Source organism: Arvicola amphibius, chromosome 5 (genome assembly GCF_903992535.2).
Source record: "Arvicola amphibius chromosome 5, mArvAmp1.2, whole genome shotgun sequence".
NCBI lineage: Eukaryota > Metazoa > Chordata > Mammalia > Rodentia > Cricetidae > Arvicola > Arvicola amphibius.
Genome location: NC_052051.1, coordinates 30,839,067 through 30,857,335, shown reverse-complemented (window position 1 = coordinate 30,857,335; position 18,269 = coordinate 30,839,067). Strand labels below are relative to the sequence as shown.

General features: G+C 44.5%; 1 protein-coding gene across 1 annotated transcript in view; it reads left to right on the top strand.

The window, feature by feature from the left end:
- Cfap61 (cilia and flagella associated protein 61) overlaps window positions 1–18,269 on the top strand; it is a 273,757-nt gene that overhangs the window by 23,440 nt on the left and 232,048 nt on the right. The window contains exon 6 of the mRNA XM_042055131.1: window positions 11,680–11,812. Within this exon, the coding sequence (XP_041911065.1) occupies window positions 11,680–11,812 (133 nt within the window). The remainder of the gene's footprint in view (window positions 1–11,679; window positions 11,813–18,269) is intronic.

Genomic DNA, 18,269 nt, shown 5'->3' with positions numbered 1-18,269 from the left:
ATCATGGTGTTTTATTTTCAGTACGAGAGGTACCTAAGAAGTAATTTTTTAAATAATAAAATACTAAGATTTAAAAATAGTTTTCAGCTGGGCGGTGGTGGCGCACGCCTTTAATCCCAGCACTCGGGAGGCAGAGGCAGGCGGATCTCTGAGTTCGAGGCCAGCCTGGTCTACAAGAACTAGTTCCAGGACAGGCTCTAGAAACTACAGGGAAACCCTGTCTTGAAAAGCCAAAAAAATAGTTTTCAAACTGTTCAACCAAAAGATTTCAGCTTTTCTTATAAACAATAGAACTCTGTTTTCTCAGACCTAGTGATTCTATATTATTTGATAATTCTTTTTATTTTTTTTTTCAGAACTAGAGATCGAACTAGAGGTTTTGCACATGATTGATGAACTATATCTCCGGACCCTGAATATTTTCAGTTACTAGAATGCTTTTAATCAGCTAGAACAAAATGCTATTTTGCTGTTCTAAATTGCACTCAACGTGTGCTGTGAGTGCCGTTTTACCAGCTCCATGTTAAACGAGTGAAATGCTTCAATTTAAAGGCATTTCCGGTGTAGCGGTTATCCTGGTGGATAATTGAATGTATCGACAGTCCCTAGGGGATGGCCAGGTTGAATATGGGGGAATGAATTACCTACAAACGCAGGAGGTACGACTTCAAAAGTATATTTTAAAAATGCTTTGCTACGTTTATTAGTGTGTGTGTGTGTGTGTGTGTACATGAATTCACATACTTAGCACACATGTGGAGCTCAGAGGACAGCGTTGGGAGTCAGTTTTCTCCTTCTACCATGTAGGTATCAGGCATTGAACTCAGGTTATCAGGCTTGGCAGCAAGCACACTGTTACCCACTGAGCCATCTTACTGCCCCCAAGCATTTTTTTTTAAAAAAAATTTACAGTTATTATGCCCATTTGTATCTTATAGATTATCATTTTCCAGAAGAATAGTGAGAATACTTTCAACATAGACATTCTGCAAGACGTTGTTGCATTGGAAAAACTGCTTATCCATGCAGTACTGGAGCTGACATGCGCAGAAGCAGCCTATCAGAAAGTGATCCATTTCTTTACTTTTTAGTAAGATGACTCCTTTGTTAGCTTTCTCCCTGGTGCCCTGTCTACTGTCCAGGATGTCTATAACAGGAGAAGAGACGGGCAATGTGCTCAGTCGGTGTCTGCCTCCCAGGAAGCACTTATTGACTGTTCCAGTCGTTTTTCGGGCTCTGTGATTTAAAAAACCCAACAGAGCAATCTGGGGAAAAGAGCTTATCCTGGCTCATAGTTCAAGACTCCAGCCCGTCATGGTGGAGAAGTATGGCAGTGGGGACCGAAGCAGAGAACCGTGGATGCCTGTGGCTGCTTGGCTCTCTTGCTAGGTTTATACAACCCAAGATCCCAGTCAGGGAAGAGTGCCACTCATAGTGGGCAGCTCTTCCCACCTCAGTAGACAGAATACTGCCGCCCTCCCCCCCAGTTGTGTTCAGAGACTAACCTACCGGGATCATCCCTCTCAGGTGTGCACAGATCTCCTCCTAGTGGTCCTATATCCTGCCAAGTAGACAGTGCTAACCCTCATTAAAGCAATTAATAGTTGCGGCTCAGTCTCAGATTCTCCCTTGCCATTTCCTTCCTCACCGTTTCTTTTTCTTTTTCCTCTCTCAAGACCTAGCAGGATGGTTGTGGCCTTCCACTGGGCAGGGCCCACAAAGCTGGAAGTAAACCTCTGGATACCTCAAACCAAGGTCTTGATCATGCAGCCTTTGCTGTCTCACTGTTCAGTTTGCTAACTCCACAGAGACTCCATAAGGAACAGTTACCAAGAGGGAGGCTGTCCTAATCCAAAGAGATGAAGAGGGAGCATTTGTGCTAAGATAACGAAGGCACAGGTGGAGATGGTGACACAAAACAGTGCTTTTGCCCGAAGAAGGTACAGATGTGTACCGTTTTTAAAGCCTTTTATCCCAAACGGATAGATTGGAGTATTCGTGGATCTAACATTGCCTGTATCTTGAAACTTATGTGGACTTTTACCTCGAGTGCTAGAAACACGGGCATTGCATGGCCTCATGGAGTAGGCGTGGCTTCATGCCTCTTAGGCTGCCACTTTATACTTAGTTCCCCCACATTTGACATCTGTTTCATCAGTAGCTACTATCACTGATAATTAATGGTGATGAACACAGTTCTTAAGACACTGAACCAGGGAAGGGTTTGGGGGATGTAATTATCCCTCTGCTGTTTAACTAGCAACATATTCAGAACCAAATGAATTAGCACCATAATCCCTTCTCCTGTTTCTTTCATTTAGCCACGTGGAAAATGATGCTGTAATCTGCTCTTCTACTCAGACACTAATTAACAAAGTTACTCTTTGCTGTCTTTCATTATGTCCGAAACAAAGCATAGCTGCCGCCGGACACACCTTTAAAAGCCACAGTGCACTTAATTAATCTTCAGTGGTGGATGCGAGGTGTTCGTGGCATAGAAACCCCTGGTCTTGGGAGGGTGGGGGCCTCCTTTTCCAAGTTCTTGCTGGTGTAGGGAAGACTAAGCCAAGAGAAGGGTTATGTTCTGCCTGGGAGTGTTGTTAAATAGCTCGAGTTCCCCTGCATGGCATCCTGCCTATTTGCAGATGATGATGGTTAATCATGTTGGCTCAATTACTGTTTTTCAAAACAGATGAAAATTTTCTTTGTTAGAAGAGAGGAAATCAGGAACTCCATAAATGTTAAAGGACATGGAAATGCCAACTGCCCAAATTTGATTGTTACAGCTGCATGCTTGTATCAAATCATGCATCCCGCACAAATACGTACAATAAAGAACACATTAATAAAGAATTTAAAATTTTAACCTTTAAAAATAAAAAGAAAACTAATATTTCAAACTATGTCTTTTAAAAAACACTGCCTTTTGTGAGGCCAGCCTGGTCCACAATCTGAGTTCCATGACACCCAGCACTGTCACATAGAGAAATCCTGTCCCAAAAAAACAAAACCAACCAAACAAAAATAAACAACAACATCTACCTTTCATTCTTGGAGGCAGATATTTCACTTATTTATTTGTTTGTTTTTACAGACAGGGTTTCTCTGTGTAACAGTCCTGGCTGTCCTGGAACTCTCTTTGTAGACCGTGTTGGCCTTGAACTCACAGTGACCCACCTGCCTCTGCCTCCCAAGTACTGGGATTAAGGGCGTGTGCCACCACCACCCAGCTGAGGCACTTATTTTTTTTAAATAAACATAACCTTAAATCTATTTTTACTATTTGTTTATTTACGTGCATGGGTGTTTTGTCTGCATATGTGTCTATGTACCGTGTGCATACTTGGTACTAGAAGAAGGCATTGGATCCCCTGGAGCTGAAGTTACAGACAGTTGTGAGCAGCAGTGTCGGTGGTTGGAATTGAACCCAGGTCCTCTGGAAGAACAACCAATGCTTTTAACCACGGAGCCATGTCTCCTGCCCCAGAAGCTAACTGTATGAAACAGCTGATAGTTTTTTGCTTTTTTTCCAATTTGACTTCTAAGCAATTCATAGGAATTAATGTTTTGAGCTAGAACTAATCAAAATCCTGAAACATTTTAAAAGGAGATGTCGAAAAATTACAGAATTTATCTGGAGACTTTCTTGTCACCAAATTTGGGGAATTTGTTACCAAAATGCTGCACCAGACTTGTGTTTTGGTGGATCCAATCCCAGCAGTAGGGATGGCAGGGACTTACATGGCCTGGTGCATGCTTTGAAGTCTTCCTAATGTATAGAAACCTTGGGTTTAAAAATTCCCCATAAATTTAAAAATCACAGTTTCCAGCGATCATAAATTGAATGGGCCTAACTGCCAATTTAAAAGTTCTAGAATGAACGTTTAGAAATGATGAGTTTAATTTTCATACGGAAGACCACTAGAGGGCACAAGAGCTCTTGGAAAGAAAAAGGTACTTCATTTTTGAGCCGTGGATGAAAAGAAAAAAAATCTAGTTGCCAGCAACCCCGTGTTGCCCTGTCCTGTGTTAAGACAGCGTTCTTGATAAAAGCATGATTTAACAAAGCAATCTGTATTCTTTAGAACCAAATTGAATTCTCTATCATTTTTTTTCAAATATACCACAATAAAATGTATTTGTGATATTTAAGGTGACAGCTTTTTTAGTAGTATATTTTAAAGTCTAATTGGAGAAATGCAGACCCTTTAGCTATGGAAGATGCTTGGAGGCTGGCTGAAGAGTCTGGGAAGTCGTCTGCATATGCAGATTGCCTCTGTGCTGTTGCTGAGGTGAACTTCCCCAGCACGTGACACACACATCTCTCTGACTTAAGGGAAGCCAGCCTGCGCTTTTTCCTCTAGGATGGCGGTCATATAGAACAGACAGGATGTTGCATTAGTGATGTGATCTGACAAACTGTGTGTCGCCAAGAGACTTGGCCAAACTGCCAGGAGGGTTCTATGGGATCCAAGGCACCACCATGTCCCTCCTGGCTCAATAACACAGTGAAAGGATGGCTAAGTTTGTCTTTTCATCTCTCCATCTTCCAGAAAGTCAGCCAGAGCCCCCACACAGGCCATCCTTAGTTTTTGCCATGCCCTAAATTTAGAAGATACCCAATTCCCCAAGTGAGGTAAAACCGAATTCAGCTCCACTTTTGTTTGACCTGGTTCTCAGAGTCTGCTGGACATCTGAGTGCCCAAGAGAATGGCAAATCCTTATGGGTTGGACCTTTTGTTCTCCTAAGAAATTCAAGTATTTTTTTACTTGCTAGCATCAACAAGCTCATGATTTCTCCTCCCAAGCCACCTTCTGAATGAAGAAGTAAAGGAATACTACTTCTCAGAGAACCGTGTTTCTGTTGTCCTCCGTGCTGAGGGACTCTATAACCTCAGTGCGGTCATCACTGTGGGCATCACTGTGGGCATGCTGAACAGCCTGCAAATGGTAGGACATGCCTGCTGAGCGTGCCACTCTTGCACTGAGATGGCGCTGTCATCTCGTCTTGAGAGAGAGAGAGAGAGAGAGAGAGAGAGAGAGAGAGAGAGAGAGAGAGAGAGGAGAGAGGAGAGTGCTCTTAGAGACATTTTACTGCATGGATGGCTCTCCTTAGCCAGAGGCATTCTTGCCACAAGGCTGGCTTTGTCATATGCCATTTGAGACTTGGAGGCTGATGTCATCCTTTAGCGTTAGCGCTTAGGGTGATGCAAGATCTTAAATTATCGATTACCCCAAGGAATGCATTTAGTGTGTTGAACAAGTTCCTCGCTATCCATTTTGGAGAAGGGCTTAAGGGACAGTGTTCAGAACTTCAAGGCTTGAATGTTTACTTCTTGTTTTTTCTCAGGAGAATCGGTATTAAGGTCTGATTTTGGACAACTTTGTTAATGGGCTGCGGGAGGTTCATGACTTCGGGCTTTCTGTCTCTCTAGATCTTTAGTCCTGAATATCCAGGAAAAATATTCCTGAATATTTTTTTTTAGTTTTAAATTATGACTATGTGTTTCTTTATTGTATGAAACATTTACAACATACCAGTCACACACAGACACACACGTTCATACTCACGAAAATTTGGGGCCACAATTTTATTAGGTATGTATATAAATATACAGCATATAATGATCAAATCTATGTACATTAATGTAGTTAAAAATTGCCATCTCGAACTGTTTTTTCTATCTATCTTTATTTTGTTTTGCTTCAGAGACAGGGTCTCACTATGTAGCCTTGGCTGGCCTGAAGCCCGCTATGTAGACCAGGCTGGCTTCAGACTCAGAGACCTGTCTGCTTCCCAACTTTGTGCTTGGGTTAAAGTTATTTTCCACCATATCTAGTCTCAATTTTTTTTTTAAAAACAATACTTTCACTTATTCTTTGAGAATGTCATATCATCTATTTTGATTGTATTCATCCCCTCCTACAACTCCTCCCAAATTGTCCCTTTTGTCCCTCAACTTCATATTATCTCTCTATTTTTAGAAATCCATAGTCTAGTTTGTGTTAGCTGACTACCCTGGGTGTAGGGGCTTCCCTGAGTGTTACTCCATTGGAGAAAACTGACTTCCCTGGACAAGCTGCAGTTAAATGTAAATAGCTCCTTGGCTCGAGGTAGGACCTGAGACGCGCTTCCCCTCAGCCGTGCTGGGATCTTTGTCTGGCCTGCACTTGTGCAGGTCTTAGGCATGCTGTCACAGTCCTTGTGAGCCCACGAGTACATCTGCCTCGATCTCTTGCAGTCACCTGCCACCCTCGGCTTTTACAGTATTTCTGGCCCCTCTTCCTCATGGATCCCTGAGCTGGAGGGGAGGAATGTAACCAGACACTCCACTTGGGGCCCAGGAGTCTGGGGTCAGAAGTTCTCTGTTGGTTGACCAGTTCTGGGTTTCTATGCCAATTGCCATCTACAACAAGAATCTTCTGTGATGAGGCTTGAGCTGTGTACGAATTTCATGTTCTAGTTTGGACTCTGGGCTCAGATTCCAGGCCTAGAGTCATATATTATATTCATCATATAAATAAAAATTGAGTTTGGGCTTTGTTAAAAATTTGTTTGGACAGATGAGCTGTGTATACATACCTATAGACAATTAGTCTGATGCAACCTGTCACCACTCAATAGCCACAAGAAATAGACCCCCCACACGCATATACATGCGCACAAACATGCATATACCTACACACACACACACACACGCACATGCACACAGGGTTTTTTGTTTGTTTGTTTGTTTGTTTGTTTGTTTTTGTTTTGTTTTGGTTTTTGGAGACAGGGTTTCTCTGTGTAATAGTCCTAGCTGTCCTGGAATTTGTCCTGGAACCAGGCTGGCCTCCAACTCATATAGATCCACCTGCCTCTGCCTCCCGAGTGCTGGGATTAAAGGTGTGCACCACCACCGCCTGGTAGATTCTTTTATTTAAAAAATTTAAAATTTTACATACTAGCCCCAGTTCCCCCTCCCTCACTTTTTTTTTCTTCCTCCACCCTCCCCATCCTCTCCTCAGAGGAAGTAAGGCCTTCTTTGGAGAGTCAACAAAGTCTGACATACCAAGTTGAGGTAAAACCAAACACCCCTCCCCTCCCAGTCAAGATTGAGTAAGGTATCCCGCCATAGGGAATGGGCTCCAAAAAGCCAGTTCATGCACCTAGGATATGTCCTGGGAGTTGGGACTTTCTTATATGAATGTCATTTCAATATACTTCACAGCATTATTATATTGCTGTGAAGAAACAGAATAGCCATGTCGACTCTTATAAAGGAAAGCATTTAATTGGGGCTGGCTTGTAGTTTCGGAGGCTTAGTTCTTTTTCATGGTGAGGAGCGTGGCAGCAGGCATGGCAGCGGGTCCTGGGAAGTAGCTGAGAGCTGCACCCTGGTCCGCAGACAGAGACAGAGCAATGCTGAGCGTGATGTCAGCTTTTGGGAACTTTCAAGCCTGCCCCCAACAAGGCCACGCCTCCTAATCCCTCTCAAATAGTGCTTGCCTAGTGACTAAGCATGCAAATACATGAGCCTAAGGGGGCCATTTTTATTCAAACCACCATAGCACTTAGAAATGATTAGAATATTAAATTATTTTTCTAGTCGTGTAAAATAGCTCTGACATTTGTTAAAATAGGTTTGATATTTGTTGACCTGTGTTGGTACAACCTTAATTTTGGGTAAATGTTCTCAAAAATGGAGTCAAAGGCTATTTTCTCCTAGAACATTACTTCTCCGAACAGCGTCACCAAGGATTCTTTTTTATGGGGGGAAAAGAAAGCCTCTTGTGGACAGTGGTGTGCAGGGTAAGTGGGAAACAAGCAGAGTTCCAGGTTCTTGTTGCTGAGGGTGCGAGGCCTCACACAGAGGGCAAACACTTGCTGTGTGGGCAGTAGGCTAAGGCTCCAGTGTGTGCCACCCCATTGCTGGTCCCAGGATTCCTGCCCCTCTCCTTTTGTAAATGAGAATGCTACGACTTGGAGGTGAAATTCCTTTGCAGGCATCTCAGCAGGGAGTGGTGGAAGGCTAAGTAGAAGCCTTCTCAGTGGAGTACTGTAGGTTCAGATTTCCAGAGGCATCCTGGGATTAGTAGTCTTTTCTCACAGAGCTGTGAGTGGGGGTTTTTGGGAAGGACCCAGTCCTTACTGCCTGTCACTCCTGCACCACAATTCAGAGCTGTGCTAGATCTTCTGTGCCCCCCAAACTTATTCCTTGGTTATTAAGATGCCACATCTTGCTTAAAATAATCAGTGCTATAGTGAGACACTGTATATCCTGTGATGATCCCAGTGTTGAGTGTTTTGGAAGAGGAGCCTGGAAGGAAGTGTTAATGGAGGTGGATGGTGCGGGTAGCCTTCAAAGATGCAGGAATTAGGAACAGGCAAGTGGATCGGAGTACTGAGTAAAAGAGAGGCAAGAAGCGTTCTAAGAACAATGAATACGTCAGCTCACACATGGTTGGGAGAAGGCTGACGTGATGGAGGCGAGGGCCCTTGGACCCAAGTGACTGATGGAGCCAAGGGAAGCAGAGCGGTGAGACCACTGACAGTGGATGGAGCAGCCAACGGGATGTCAGGGTGGTGGTCCAGCCTTCTGGAGTCAAAAACTCTGCCTGCTGACATGGGTGTTCTCCAGTTCTTACTGGTTCTTCCCACCTGAGTGGTAATTACAGTCTGATTCACACTTAACACGTGTCTGATCACGTGGTATAGCGGATGTAGTTCAGAGACAGAATACTGCATCTTTGACAGGCACAGGTGGCAGATGCAGGGTCCAGACCAAAGTGGGCTGGCTTTGGGCACCGTGCTGTATTGTTTTTTTTTCTTCTAGTCTTTTCAAAAGAACACCTTTGATGGATTTATGGTGGAGCTTCACATGTGTAGTCACCCGGCCACAGATGACCGCTGATAATTCTCCAAGTGATCGGATACACACGGAAATACGTGGGCAGCATCTGAAGGGCACTCGTGTTTTAAACATGCAGTTGGTGTTTGATTTTGGCTCACACCTGGGAATCCCTCCGATGCCCTGGCGTGAGAGAATGAAATGGCCAGTGGCGACATCAGGGCCAGAGTGATAGTAAAATTCAAGGTTTTGGCTGCTTAGATGGGAACCACTGCCTTCCGTCCTTTCAGAGTGTTGACAGTTAACAACACCTTGGGTCACAGCGTGGTGGCTGACCAGTGCTGCCTTTGCCCTCGTGAGTATCTCCTCTTCCACAGGAAGAGGAGGGAAGTTTAGGGAACCAAGGGTGCTTTGGGCCAGTTAGGAGAAAAGCATAAGGAAGGCTAAGCCTTCTTTGTCATGTGCTCTCTGAGCCTTTACTATGTGACTGTGACCCTCCAGGAGAGGGCTCCAAACTGTTCTTTTCTCATTGTTTTGTTTTGTTTGCACGGAGCTTCTTCCTCAGTGGCCCTGCAGTTCTTCATGGGAACACAGAAGTCATGTTGATCAAGGAACATGTAGATATTATGTATGTCTTCCCCTTTGGTATTTGGCTAGCTCTCTTCTTAGCTCTGAGATCTGAGTTGGTATTTGGTTTGGTTTGCTTTTTTGAGACAGGGTCTCACTGTGTATCCCTGACTGGCATGGAACTGATTAGATAGACCAGGCTGGTCTTGAACTCACAGAGATCAGCTTGTCTTTTCCTCTTGAGTACTGAGATTAAAGGTGTTTACCACAACACCCAAGAGGTGTTTTGTTTTGAGATAGAGTATTGCTTTGTAGCCCAGGCTGGCTCCAAATTCTTTATCTTTCACTCCCAGTCACCTAAGTGGTGCGCCTCTTTGCTAGGCAGCTCTGATTTTTTTTAACTGTTTATTTATGTATTATGTTTCTGGGGATAATCCCCAGATTTGTGCATTCTAGGTAAAGTGATCCACCCATATCTCCAGTCCAGCTCTGAGGTTTTATAGAGATCTATCTTTTTCATTAAGGTATTTGGAGTTTTTATATATATATATGTGTGTGTGTGTGTGTGTGTATGCATGCATACATACATATGTACATACACACATCACAAATGACTCTTGGATCTCATTTCTTTCTTCTTTTCAACATGCTTTTGAGAATATTTAGTTTTGTATTTTACCTAAGATCCTCTAATACTGTGTTCCTGATACTAAAAAAAAAAAAAAATACCCCAAATTCATGTTCTTTTCCCTATAGTGTGTTTGAGATAACTGTCGACCTATATTCTCTCTACGCTTTTTAGTTCATTGCTCTATCATCTTCACTGCCCCATCTTATCTTCTAGTATGTTCTCTTCGGGGCTGATACCAGCCCTGACTTAATCCAGCAGCAGTTGAGCCTGTGTCAGTAGAGGCAAAAGTTTCATCCTGGGAGCCGGTTGGAGATCATTTAGTTGAAAACATCTAATTTGGGGAAGTCATCTATGACAGACTGGGGGGTTGTTACAGCGGGGTTGGGAGGAGTTGTGACCCATCTGGTTGGATGATGAACCTTGGTCACTGAGCCAAGGACACTTCTCTCAACTATTTTTGCATGCCGCTTCCGGCTTTCAAAGAGTGTCAAAAAGAATGCCATTTTGAAGGGCACCGTGAACTTTAGGTCTGGCGAAGGCAGGACTTTTGTTGGCAGACCTGAGCTCATCCCGAGGCCGTGCTGCTGCTCTGTGGCAAGCTATCTTATAAACCCTGGGAGCATCTGAACAGAGGAAAGGGCACTGCCTGACCCCTGGGATTGCTATGAGAGGCACAGCAGCAGAGATGGAGGAAACATTGAGCCATATGCACATATGGATCCCTAAGTAGACAGGGCTAGTGTCAGCCTCAAAGAGAACATACTAGAAGATAAAATGGGGCGGTGGAGATGATAGAGTAATGAATGAATAAGGTAGAGAATAAAGGTCGATAGTTATATCAAACACACTACTGGGAAACTCATGGGAATTTGTAATTTTTTTTAGTAACAGGAACACAAGATTAGAGAATCTTAGGTAAAATACAACACGAAATGTCCCCAAAGGTATACTGAAATGAAGAAAGACATGGAGTCCAAGAGCCAGCATCACCATATGGTAGTAAGCCTAGTTCCTACTTCCTGAAATAGGTGTCAAGGACATTGTAAAGTGTCCTGAGACTGGGAGTCAAGGTGAATGTCCCCAGAATGGTGAGCAGGGCTTGGTTACCTTCATAGCACTTTTCCCTCCGTGGGAAGCAGAGATGTCTCAGAACAGAAACATAAGGGTAAATAGTGACAGCAATGGTTCTGCAGTTCAAGGTAGACACACATGTGCACACATGCACACACACACACACGCACACACGCACACGAGAGTTTTAACAATTTATAAAAGGAAAGGGATTGTGGGATAATGCCATAGAAGTGGTGATCCTTAGAACACATTTGGGAAGTGCTGTCCTCCACTGTCCTTGGGTTCCTGTTGGATGCCTTACCTCCCATTCTCCGGCAACGCTGACCCCTCTGCTGGCATGACCCACCTCCCTGTCCTTCCCATCACTGCCACTCTTCATCTGGAGAGCTAGAGTGTCATCTGAGATATTTGAAGCTATTGAAATGTCTTACAGTCCTGACTGTGATGGCATCAATCCATTTCACAGGTGTTGCTGTATCTTTGGCTCTTCCCGCAGGGGTAGAACACAGTAGGCGTTCTGTGGGAGGAAAGCAATGGCTGGAGCGAATGCTAAACCCGAGGCTCTCTGTTACACAGGGTGGAAGACCATGACGATCTCATGCCAATATTTATGCACCATGACAACACTCTGAGAGAAATTTACGGCGAATACTTCCTGGCTGAACTAATAGAGGCCCAAGACGAAGAGAATCATGCTGTGGTGTGTGAGGTTGGTGACTGACCCTCCTGGGGACATAGTGAAAGAAACGAGAGGAAGGAGCCATGCTGCTGCTGGCTTGTTGAACATCCCTGGAGTTGATGTGCCCTTCCCTCCTGCATACCCTTCTAGGTGATGCCAGGCCAGCTTGGGGGACCTGAGAAAGCTGGGTACTGGTCACGTCCTGGGTTAACTGGTTGCCACACTCCTGTCCAGGATTTGTGGTGTGGAACTGTCCAGTGTCTCTTGGATCTGGCAAGGTATTGGAAGAGCAGAGGACAAGGTTAAGTTTAGGAAGAAAAAATTTTTCTTTAGGTCCTGGTAATTGAGGAGGAGGGTGTCAGGGAATTAAGAGAGGGGGGTATATCTGACCTGTTTAAAGTGAATCCTTCGATTCAGCTCTCTGGAACTCATAAGAATTCCATGAGTTTGTAAAACATAAGTTTCAGACACATACATTGTATAAACAGCAGCGTAGTTATGCCCCAATGACTGTGACAGACATTTTTGCGCAATGAAAAGTATCTTTAGAAAATGACCAAAGAGAACTGAGAACCTTGATCTCGCAATAGCTGTAGTGGTGGCACTCTGCCAGAGTTGGATCAATATCAGCATTTTATTGATAGTGTTAAGATTCTGAATGGCAGCATGGGAGAGAAACTTGAAAATTTGCATTTGTCCTCAGACCTTAATAACTTGCAGGTGGTCCTTGGTTCTCTAGTTATCAAGGTGAAGACGATACAGCAGTAAGCACCATCTCTCCGTGGTCTCTGCTTCAGCTGCTGCCTCAGCTTCCCTCCATGATGGGCTGTAAACCTGTCAATTATTTCTTCCGTTTCCTTTCCCTGTTGTTTTTGGTCAGTGTTTTATCCCAGCAACGGAGAATAAAGTAGGACAGAGGCCACAGGGAGTGTATGATGTCAGAATAGGGCCACAGGAGTGGGGTCTTTCACCCATGCTCACGCAGTCCGAGGAAAGCGGCTGGAAGCAGCAGGGTTCTCACACTTGAGCTGCCTGGGGAGCCCCTGGACTAAGGAAGCCCAGGTGATGTGGCCTCACCCAGGCAGCGGGTGGGGAGGAAAGTGTGGGCGGGGAGGCTGCTTTTCTCTAAGTTGCAGGGTGTTGTTGCTCAATGAACTTGCACTTTACATTAAGAAACTGGAAAACCTTCCCCTTGGTTCTGGTGTAGTGTCACCCACGTCTAGAGTAGGTCTTGTATCAACTGTAATTGAACAGCTCAACTTCCATAGTGAGAGCTGGTTTGCCAGACAGGAGACATGATGGGGAAGAGCCTGAATGATTTTTAGGGCTCGTCTTTTCTTATAATGTAACAAATGTGGGCTGGTCAGATGGCGTGGAGGAGAAGGGCACTTGCCCAGTGAGTCTAGTGACCCGAGTTTACTCCTGGGAAACTATGAAGAGTGGAGGGAGAGAACTAGCTCCACACTGTTGTTTTTTGACCTCTGTATGTGCATCTTGGCAAATACGTCCCAATACACACACGCACACACACACACACACACACACACACACACACATACACACACACACACACACACACACATCCAGGCACATAAATACTACAGTAAAAAATTTAAAGCCTCTTTAAAAATAATAATTAACAGCTGGGCAGTGGTAGTGCATGCCTTTAATCCCAGCAATTGGGAGGCAGAGACAGGTGGATCTCTGTGAGTTCGAGGACAGCCTGGTCTACACAGTAAGTTCTAGGATAGCCAGGACAGTTTCACAGAGAAACCCTGTCTTGAAAAAAACCAATAACAACAATAATAAATAATAATAGTAAACAAACATGAATTGAATAGAGCTCTTGGATCCCTACCCATCCTGTTCATTAATAGAATCATAATTATGTTTTTGTTTGCAAACGGATGTTTGACTTTGATTTTTAAAAGGGATTTCTATGCCAGCTGCTTGAAAAGCATTAAAAATTGGAATTTGCAATTTTGTTTCTGGGGTGATATTTTTAGGGATTCATTCTTCATACATTCTTTTCTCTTTTGCTGAAGCTGTAAGACCTCTTAAAGAATACGATTTTTCTTGAAATTTGAGAGCAAATATTCTGTGTAAATAAGGTGAGCAGTTTAAGGCTTGCTTCCATATTGGGCCTCACAGCCTTGGTGACTACGAGACTCTCCCGGAAGACATTCAGACTTTGTGCCAACTTCATGCCAGTGTCATAATTCTTACAATAATGAATACAGAGTCAAATACTCCAAAATAGATGTGGGCAAAGGATTTGATTGACAGCCTCACCTTCAAAAAAGGATACAAAAATTGTCAGTGGCACACGAGAAGACGTCATTCGGCATCATAAGATGTCAGTCTCATTAGTCATTTGGGAAGTGTTAGTCAAAAGCACAGTGAAGCCAGCCATGTTGGTTCACATCTGGAATCCTTGTACTTAGAAGACTGGGGCAGGCCACTCTATTTCAAAAACAAAACAGAACAACAAAAGCTGCAGGGAGATCATTTTACTCCCAGTAGGGTGGTGGTAGCAATAACAACATCAATAATAATAATAAATAGAATAGTAATGCAAGTTTTGGCTTGGAATTCAAGGACATACTGAGTTGGATGGCCCTTTGTGACAAGAGATTTATTAGAAGAGTTATTAGCATCATAGATGGAGACAATGGCAGCATGGTGGGGGCTCTGAGGAGAGTTCCAGTCCAAGGTAGGGTACAGGGGTCCCTTCTTTCAGGTTTCTGAGTGAGGAGACATTAAAAGTCCCTCTCTCTTACTGGAAGTGGGGTGTTCTGCTGGAGTAGCTGGGGAGCATCTAACGGTCCCCAGGCGGTCTTGAGGTGCGGCCTGGTTGATGGCTGTCTTCACCACTCAGCCTTCAGCTCTAGGCTGATGAGAAAAGAAGGGTCAGGAAGCATTTGGGCCAAAGCAGCACCATTTTGAAAAGTAGTGTTTTTCCACAACCACTGAAAACTACAGGCAACAAATCATGCAGAGCCTGAACAAGGACTTTGATCTTTCTATTAAGTCTCCATCTATGTGATCCAGTCTTCATTTGTAGGAGTCTTTTAGTTCTCTGGTTTTATTTAGGGTGTTAGTGCCACCCCAAATCCCTTGAGGAAGTGATCTACCACAGTTGTGACCTCTGCCTTGTTCTTTTTCTTGGTCTATTTCTTTCACTTTCCATGTAAACATGGAGGCAAAGAAAGCCACAGGTGGGAAGTGGCAGTGCCAACCCTGTGACGTTGGTGTCCCTAAGAGGTGAAGGGGTCAACCCAGTCTCCTCCAAAGGCTTTATGTTCCAGAGAAAGGAGACCACAGATCTTATTCAAGGACAAGGACATAGGCAGGGCCTGGGAACAGGAACCAGGCAGGAAAGCCACATCTTGTGTCTGAAGCCTTTCCGGGTTCAAGCTAAATACTGGTCCTACTGTCCCACCCCCACCCTACCTGTCATCCTGGACATGTCACTACCCTGGGTGAAGGTATCTGGTCTAGCTTGAGAGAGCTAGTTGTTAAATCCTCAGGAACTTTGCAAGCTATTTGCTGAACATAGCCATCATTAAAACTTGTAGGCTCATGCCTTTAATCTCAGCACTCAGGAGGCAGAGACAGGCAGATCCCTGTGAGTTCGAGGCCAGCCTGGTCTACAAGACTAGTTCCAGGACAGCCAGGGCTATTATACAGAGAAACCCTGTCTTGAAAAACCAAAAACCAAATAAACAAACAAAAATAAAACAAAAACAAAAACAAAAAAGTTGTATAGGCTGCGGATGTAGCTCACTGGGTAGAGTTCCTGCCATATAAACCCAGCATGGTGGCACATACCTGTAATCCTAACACTTGGAAGTCATAGACAGGAGGATCAAAAGTTCAAGGTCATCCATAGTTAAATAACCAGTTCAAGGCCAATCTAGATAACATGTGACCCTGTCCCAAAAACAAAACAGCAAACAAACCCCCAAACAAGAAAGGCCACTTGTATAAACTTACAGTGTAAGAAATTATAGTAAATAATCTTAAAAGGGTTCAATTGATTTCTTGTAGTATTATGTAGCTCTTGGGGATTTTGTCTGGGGTCTTATCCCGTGGACATAGTATTTAATAACATACCATCACATATCTCTTCCCTTCGTCTCTACTCCATGTGTGATGACATCAGTTGGCAACTTGAAACTACCATGATGACAGTATTTTTCCATTGGCAAGCACTAAACATCTGGGCATTCCTTCCTAACACTGCATCAGCATTTGTTAACATCTACTGGGGCAGCCACTGTAAGTGAGTGTTCCAGTTCTGGAGCAGCAAAGGGACAGCTCTAGAGGGAAAGGTGTCCTGACTCAGGAAGTCAGGTCTGACTCATCAGGAAGTCAAGCAATATGTGGAGCTGGGGTGTGGTAGGGGGTGATTTCCCTGCAGGACATAGCGGTCTTGCTCCTGTCCTAGAGAGAGCTGTTACAGCTGAGCTCTGCTCTGTTCCGCTGTAGGAACGTCCTAGCAAAGCTATCCCCTTCTTCTGCTCTGCTCATCTTACTTCTTTTGCTTCACTCTGCTAAAGCAGAGACACTGCAAAAATGTAGCAATCTCCACGGCTCCAGAGAAAAGTTGTTACTTTCTCTGCTCAGCTCCCCTAAGGGAAAGTCTCCGCAAAGGTTCTTCTTTTCTCCATTGGGGAAAGATCGTCACCCAAAACTCTTTTAAGTAAGAGATTTATTTGGGAAGGAGGCGTCCAGGAGAGTGGCTGCCTCTGCCAGGGTGGGAAAGGGCTGCCCACAACTGAACAGGCAGAAGGGTTTATATAGGGCTTCTTAGGGGTGGAGTTTATCCAGGGAGATTTTTCTGATCAGAGATTGGTTAGTTTTCCTGCTTAGGGATTGGTTGGTTTAGTTGGTCGGGGCAGAGTTGGCTCCCATTTCAAGACCAAACTATGTTTCTTTCACTTCCTCTTTTTTAGCTTTTTGGGGCCAGGGCCTATTTCTTTCACTGGCTCTGGTTTCAGAGTCAGGGTGTGTTTCTTTCACTATCTCTGGTTTCAGGTCTAGGGTGGGTTTCTTTCACTAGCCTCTGGTTTCAGGTCCAGGGTGGGTTTCTTTGGCTGGTCCGTTTACCCTGCAGCTACCACGAACCAGGGGTAACAGGACAACGTACATCAAGTGTGCCTCTTTCCAACCCAGTACAGGACGGTTTCAGGCTGAGCACATAGAGTGCTTGAGGGCTTGGCTTGCGTTAGGAGAAAAGCCATTGCCTTGTTGAGGAATTGTTGACTTTCTTTTTCCTGTTTGCTACTTTGGAGGAGTTCTGAGCTGTGGCTTTGCTGCAGGTTCCTTGTCATAAGTGTACCTTGACATCTGGTGTTTATTCCAAGCTGAGATTTCAAGGAAGGGTGGTTGGAGGCCAAGGCGGTTCCTAGAGACAGATGGGCAGAGCGTCTGTTTTGGCATCATCCAGGACATGGGCAGCAGTGGTCTGAGAAAGCACCACTGACCTGCAGGCGGGAGAGAGCCTGCCAGGTTAGCGGTGCACTTGGCATCAAGAGAAGGGGATGAAAGCCAGTAACGGTCACAACGAGGACAAAAGCCCTCATTATGAAATATTGTCACCCAAAAAGGATGCCTGACTGTGGGGTTTTGGGAGCAGCGTTATGAATGTTAAAGCACACACGTGTCTGTGAGTTAGACCTGTTCGTGAAGACAAGGCAAGCTCACAGATGGTTTTCCAGTGTCCTAAATCTTAACTGTGTGGTCATGCAGACACTCACAGGACAGACAAGAAGAGCAAAATCTCCAGTTTTGTCCTCCAGACTTTGACGGCAAAAAAACCTGTGTCCGCTGAACGGTAACAGCAGCCAATGCCTCTGCACTGTACAAGTGACACACACACCAACATTCCCCAGGCGAGGTCTGCAAATTGGTATTCCAGAACGGTGTATCTCCAGGCAGTCATTTGAAAGGAACCCAAAGACCAGAGCAGACATGTCCACCTTCTGTCCTTGCTCTGCTGCCGCCTCTGACTGTGGGCTTTTGTAAGTTGTTACAACCCTAGCCCAGTGATGGGAATATAACAGGTTGTGGGATTGGAGAATGCTAAATCTTTGTTCCTAATGGCAAAACATGTTTTTCTCATTTTCATCAGAATGTGTGATCCATGCCATTTGAAATCAAATCCCCAACACAATGAGCCATTAGTGTAATAGCTCATTACTAACGGCGGTCTTATAAATAATACATTCTTATCATGCACACGCAGCTCGCAATGAAGCCAGCAAAAGGTATTTCAGGCCATGGAAGTTTCGCTGCGCCAGCACGGCTGTAGATTAGAAGGACATCTCCATGTGAACCAAGATGGATGCCAATTTTCCCTGCCGGGAGTGAGGCTGGCCGTCTCTTTCTGCACATATGGTAGATGGATTGGTTAATCAGCGTCTGCTGAGTCTTGGGCCTGAAATTATAGAGAAGCCAGACAACTGCAGCTACACAGCCTTTG